The 6,990-nt window shown below is 39.1% G+C and overlaps 1 protein-coding gene across 3 annotated transcripts in view; it reads right to left on the minus strand.

The window, feature by feature from the left end:
- The window catches only part of MYLK3 (myosin light chain kinase 3), a 51,669-nt gene that overhangs the window by 31,657 nt on the left and 13,022 nt on the right, over positions 1-6,990 (minus strand). Inside the window, exon 1 of one of the 3 annotated variants that reach the window (XM_051629507.1) lies at positions 3,027-3,150. The exons of the other annotated variants lie outside the window; for them this stretch is intronic. Coding sequence (XP_051485467.1) covers positions 3,027-3,035 — 9 coding nt within the window. The 5' untranslated portion in view covers positions 3,036-3,150. Of the gene's footprint in view, positions 1-3,026; positions 3,151-6,990 lie in introns of those variants that run through there. 3 annotated transcript variants of the gene reach the window in all.

Here is a 6,990-nt window from a genome sequence, read left to right on the forward strand (position 1 = left end):
TTACAAAAGAAACAAGGTTCTGAATCTCATTATAGCCTTCATATTATTGCAAAATACAAACTCTGCTGTGCACAGAGCCAAGCCACAGAAGGCCATGTAGAGACAGAACTGCAATACTGACCTTTTCCCCAAGACATGACAAGACCAAAAAAACCCTGATCATTTGCTTTGATGGTTCTACAGCCATATTCTGTAGTCCTTCCTGAAATAGTTTTAATTTGCATTCCTCCAGCAACAACCAAAGAAAACTGCATGTATATCAGGTTAATATCTTAAAAAAAAAGAGTCTCTAAAAAAAATAAATTTAAACAAATAATTACCTTTTGAGCATGAAATACAGTTGAGTACTGTATTCAACTAAATGAATAGATGATTTTTTTTTTTCCTGCTCTGTTGCCATAAATAGACAAGAAATCATGGGGCCAGAGTGGTATGAAACTTATCTAGTCTTCCAAGACATTCTGTTTCTTATGTAATAAATGATACTCAGAAAATCATGTTGTACTGTTGGCTATATTAAATCCACTACACAGTGGTGTAGAGATTACTTCTTGAGCTGGGCCAGAATCTGGTTCATCACTGTTCAATTAGTTAATTTACTACACTGGCTCTTTAAGGAACTAAATTATTACAAATATAAACTCTTTAAGAAAACCATTAGAGCTAGCATTAAGCAAAATACATAAGGAAATGCTTTCTTCAAAATGTTTAAAGAAAACAGCCCTAAACCCCCCCACAATAATCTGACCCATTCACATTTAAAATGCAACTCCTACAATTTTTTTTTTTTCATTATTTGAACTATACTACATGTAGAAGGCATTCCTTATAGTTGCTTAAATCCATTTTTTGCTTCTGTCTGGATGGTAGTGATTTTTTTCAGAAGCTCAGGAAGTAGGCAAAAGCAAACATGAAGAAAACTGTTTCCCTAGACTTCCTACTGCTGTAGCAACTGAAGCTTAACTCCACAGATAGCATTAAAACAGCATGGTCTCATGAATAGCTTATAATGGTAGGAAAAGCAGATTCTTATTCTCTTTTTCATCAGTGATGTCCCTACATCTCTCTCCTCTTGCAGAGTTTGTGGTCTGTCCATCAGCTTTCACAGACAGGATCTCCGTTTCCTCAGACCTTAGCACAATGGGATTCTGATCTCCCAACTTTTAAACTGCTGCTACAGAGCACATGTTTGAGGCACTGAGTGCCTGCCATTCAGGCCAACTGCACTGCTTTTACCAGAGGTAGATGCAGAATTTGACTCCTCGTTAAATGACCTGAGTGTGAGCCTGCCCAACAGATTCATTGTCTTAAAACTCTCAGACATGTGAGAACTGAAGCAAAAAGCTGTAACATCCAACCTCCACATAATCTGAATGGCAGTCTGGCATCCTATACTACAAATGCACCACTTAGAATAAAAGCCCAAATGTGCCAGGACTCTCAAAAAATAAATTTATTTCCATAGGCAAAGCCTGCCTGCACTCATCATTTCAGAAGCACCTCCTTGACATGGGCAGGTGTTCTGCAAGCCAACAGACTGCACAACCTGGCCAAGAATGCCAAAGGCACCCAGCACTTCACTACAGACACTGACACCAAAACTGCGCCATCTAGAAAGCTTTAACTTTCAAACGAGGCTCACAATAAAACACCCAGGAGTCTCTTACCGTGAATCTCTTTATGTAATCAGAAACACAAAATCCTCCCATGCTCAAACGAAGGGATCTGTGAAGGGAAGATTCTTGATATAAAGTTCCCATGCTGTCTGACTTGTATGGTGGTCACCCAAGCAGCCTGAAGCCTCTGACTGAGTAAAGCTGCACAGCCTCCCTGGATCTTGCTAGAATTCTGCTTGTGAGATAAACGAGGCATTTAATCTTATCTAACACTAAACCAGGCATTTCAACCATGTCACTTCCTTATCAGCAGCACTAAGTTCTATCCATATCCAAGCAGCTCACTTCCTGAATTCTTGATAACAGCTACTGTAAGGCACAGAAACAGAGGATGACAGAGTTGAGTCAGTAGAGTCCCTTCTTTGCATTTATCTGTGCTTTCACGTATTTTTACCCCATTTAACGTCACATTACCTACAACTTAAGGACACTATAGTTGCTTCTGCAAAGCAGTGACAAGACATTTATCTGACTGCTGGCCTTTTTTTTAATGACACTGATTACTGCTGCAGGATATTTGCTTTAACATAACATGATTATTACATATGTAGATATTTATTTTATTTGCAATTGTTTTAAATAATAGCAGAGAGAACAAAGGAGTAGATAAAAAAGGACAAATATTTATCCTCTGTCAGAATTCACATACCTATTTAAGCCTTCAAGCACCATTTCTACAATCTGATGCTATGCCCTCAGGGACATTCACTTCAGTTTGTAAAATGCCTCAGCAAAACAAAAGCACTCCCACACAAATGTATGTTGCCATCAAGTCCAGGTAGACATATCTGCCAACTCCTGGATTTAGAGTATTTTCAATTTTTTTTCTGCCTACAGAGTTAAATTAATAAGCAGTCATAACGCACACAAATTATGTTTCTCCTCGCACATTTGGTCCTCAACTAATAACTGCTTTTTAATTAGCATTGTGTGAAAAACACTTTTTAACTGAGTTCTTACCTATATGATTGCATCAGCTGAGTACAAATATACAAAGAAAACATACTAAATTCTGGAAAATTAGTTTTGGAGAAATGGAAGCAAATCTACTTTCAGTTTCATCTGTGCTGTGCCTTCTTTTCCTACTTTGTCAACAAGCTGCAGAAGAATTATCTTTGTTTGATTACTAACTACAAGTAATCTAACATAAATCTGAATCACATTAGGCATAGGTATAAAGAATGACCAGCAACCATTGAGCAGACAAGCACCTCAAACAGCAGAACATGGGCTTAGCAAGGGCCACATCTTCACTGCTCAAATCAAAACAGAAGTGTTTTAGCACAGTATGAGTGCACATGCACTCTCCCCTAAAATAATCAATCAAGCAATGGAGATAAGATACAGTACCTTCATCATTACAATCTAAGAGATGTCATGTCCAGAAGTGTGGGTACAGATCTGGCTAGCCCTCTCACAGCCAGAACAAGTGCTGAGTTCCCACTTGGGTTTGTACAGCAAGATAACCAATATGCTGTTAAAAAACAAAATAAAGCCAATGTAAGTACAGACAAAACCAGTGAATTAAGGTGAATGAGGAAGCCTCACACAGCAAAAGCCAAGAGGGGAGACAGACATGCTTGCTGTGCTGCAAACATTTGTCTGGCAAGGAATGTTTTTCAGGCCAGTCAACAACTAAGTGAAAAGGCCAGGGGCTGCCTGGGATACAGGTGGATTTGACTGCCGCTCTTAGAGATGAGATAGTTCTACCAAGAGGTTAGTAGTCTAACATTCTGGTCAAGGAACACAGGCAACTTGAGGGTGCCTGAGACAGACCTCCAGAATTGTGAGGTCTCACCTGTCAGACTCCTGTGGTGATTTCCAACTCTGTGCCACGGCTTTTCCACCTGTAAAACTTTCTAGCTCACAGAATACTTTCAGAGCTTTAGAATCTATTATTACTATTCCCTTTTTTAAAAAGAAAAACCAACCCATAAATCTGAGGCCAAAACTGCCCTAAAAATTATAAAACACATCAGTGAGGTCCATGAAACAGTGCAGGAAAACTGGTATCTTCCGAGCAGCAAGCAGTGAGCTGCTGCTGAGCACTTGTACCTAGACAGGACAAGACTGTTGTAGGCTTTGTGGCAGCACCCCAAGCAGTATTCCCAGGATTTGCACATGGAACACTACCCAGCCACTCTCAATAGGAGAGGATACCACACACAGGCATCAAGCTCTTGAAGGCAGCCTTAAGGTTATTTTTTATTAACATGTAACACATTGTATGAATTAAATACACCTACTCAAGATCCTAAGAAAACAAATGCTACAGGTATTCAAAATGGATAGTGTTTAATAGATGAGTCAGGAGATCCCTAGACCCAGGGGAGCGAAATGCAGTAAAAATACTTATTTATTACTTATTCCAATAGCACAAATTTAATGTATGTTATGGAGTTAACGGAGTAATGTTATTACTCCGGATTTAATAAAGAGATGCTATTACTTAATGTGGCAACAGAGACATGCACAGCATGTAAGTGCCATGCTTGGGGAAAAGCTTGTGTGACAAAGAGAACCCTTTAGGAAATTTGGCAAGCAGTCTGGAACAAGCAATGCTCAGCCTGAGACCTTCCACTAGCAGATCTAAATACAGAACTACAATGTAAACCAACACCCTCCTGCAGTATTTTCATTAATTAACGTTAAGAATATAACCATTGCAATTATGAGATTCACTAACTGCTTTTCCTCTGGTTTAGGTTCTGAAAAAAATAAATCTGGAGCTTTTCTATCACCCACTTTCATTTCAGATCTCATGATGCCAATTCTGGACTCTGTTTTCAGAAGAGCATTAAAAGCAACAAATCAGTAGCAACTATGAAACACTCAATCCACAAGAAGGAAATGGTCCACTTGACACAAAGTTAAATGTATTGCTGTGGATAGAAACCAGACAAGGGACACCAGACCACATTGCCTTTAGTGCTAAGGAAAATTCTAGTGGATTTTACATACAAGGACAGAGTTTGGTGCCTCATGCCAAAATACTAACAGCCAGAGACAAAGTAAGTACTCACTTTGAGTGTAAGTATTCCAAGTATAGTCTTTGCAGATGTCACGAGACATCATTTACTTCTGAAATAAATGAAAAGCTTTTCCAAAAAATGCCAGTAATACCCAACAAGTGAAATCAAGATCAAGGTTAGTTCTGTAGCTTTTAGAGCAACTCTGAATCTGCTATATTTAGATTCCAAAACTCCTCTTTCAAACAAAGAGAGGTGTTTGACAGCTACATCAGTGCATTTAGAGTGAAATCAGAAGGAAAAAGGTAGTGTTAAGCGGTTATTAATTATTACTAGCTTCCCCAGCCAGCTGCTGACTGATGTCGATTCCTTCATTACCTACAGAGTAAAATGAAGTGGCTCAGCGTTTTTGAGGTGACCTCGTATCTCCCAGCATCAGCTTACATGAGTTAGGAGGAAGTGCATTGCTCCACATCCCATTTTCAGGGAATTCATAATCTAAACAACATTTCTTAGCTGAAACTATTAACATAGCAATTACTACAGAGTCTTTTCCTTCCTGAAAATAAAGAGAAACTTTAGTCCCTGGCACATTCCTTTCACACACATTTAAGAGTTATAAATTACTTGTGTATTTTAGAGCTTTTTTGTCATTAATAATCTGGTGCAGGGAGTTACTAACACTGATGCCACCCAGTTTAACTCATCATGCCTATGCCAAAATAATCTAATTGAAGGTTCACAGCTCTATTCCAGAAGCTATTTCCAGACTCTACCAACAACTTACCCTTTCATTACGTTTCCATCCATGCAAACAAGCTAGAACTGAAAGCCAGCATACAGGAGTGTTCCCAGGGAAATGCACGCAGGACCAGCAGGCAGAGTATTGATACCAGAAATGTTTATGTCCCCTTCTGTATCTGATCAGGACAAGTATTCAGGAGTCTGTGAAGACTCTGACTGATGAGGCATTTTCTAAGAGCAGCCAATTCCTGGTTGTCTCTGTGCCAGTATCAGCACATTGCTAGAGCTGCTCCACTCACAATGGATTAGCATTAAAGGCCAGGTCTGAAAGCCTCCCCACCTCATTAATATTAATTTTATATTTTAAAATCCCATTTACACAAGGACTTGTTCCCAAGGCTAGAAGCCTCATAAATTATATTCAATTTTTAAACCTGCAGTATTCACTCTCGTTGTTTCCGAAGGAAAACACTAGCAGAGACAGTTTTAGGCAGGCTGCTTTTGTTTAGAAGAACAATAACTAAAGCCCTGCTTTAACTTCATTAGCCCACAAAGATTTGCACCACAACGAATCCTGCCTGCAAAGCACAAACACAAGCACAACTGTCAGCAGATTTTGCTTTCATTATTCTGCTTTTGTTCCAGCTGCCAAAGCTGGTTGGGTATAATGCCTGCAGCTTCATAAACTCATGAAAGACAACTTACCTAGTGAACACTCTAAAAACAGATAGAATAACCGTTAAACAAATTTAAAAAAACAAAGTTACTTAGTATCTACTTTGTCTCCTGGCAAACATGAGTGGACAATTTTTTATTGAAAACGTACCACATTACATCGAAAACCTGCTTTCAATAGTCATAAAAACCAATGTAGCCTCTGGAGAATTCATTTCTCAAACTCCCTAATTTTCAGGCAAAATCAACTGCTCAACTCTGAGAACATCTTCAGTAGCAGTATCCTTACTTCCCCTACAAATGCAGCACTCATCTAGTCACCTCCCTTGCTCTCCCAAGTGCCCTGCTCCTTCCTCACACCTTCAGAACTCTGAAGCACATCCATCACTTTCTCCACCTTGATACCCTACAGAAGGAGTCCATGTCTCTCTCCCAAAAGCCTTAATAAACTCCTCTTTAGCTCTTATCATTATACCCTTCTCCATTCTCGAGCTAAGTTTAGATTTTCTTTTACTATGCTCACTATTCCTAGCTTGGTCATTCTGCCTCCTTCTCACGTTTGGAATGATCCACAATTACCTTTCTCCCTTTGCTACACAAGGAAATTCCACTGCAAGTACAACACCAGCTAATACTGAGAACTGCATGCCTGTAATCCCAGAAATTGAGATTAATGTAATCATACAGCAACAGACTGCCTGTGGCATTTTAAGCCATTGTGCTTTTGAGTATTACAGCAGTCATAAAGTACAGGCTGTCAAAAAACCCTTTGCTTGATCAGCAAAGTAGCAGTAGTAAACTGAGAAGCAGCAGTAAACTGAGAAGCAGCAAACAATCTCAGAAATAATATAATTTCAAACTCTCTTAGTCTCAAAATATCTATACATGATTTTTGTGACTCTCATATTCCCCATGTTCGAATAATT

The sequence above is a fragment of the Apus apus genome, chromosome 11 (assembly GCF_020740795.1).
Source record: "Apus apus isolate bApuApu2 chromosome 11, bApuApu2.pri.cur, whole genome shotgun sequence".
NCBI lineage: Eukaryota > Metazoa > Chordata > Aves > Apodiformes > Apodidae > Apus > Apus apus.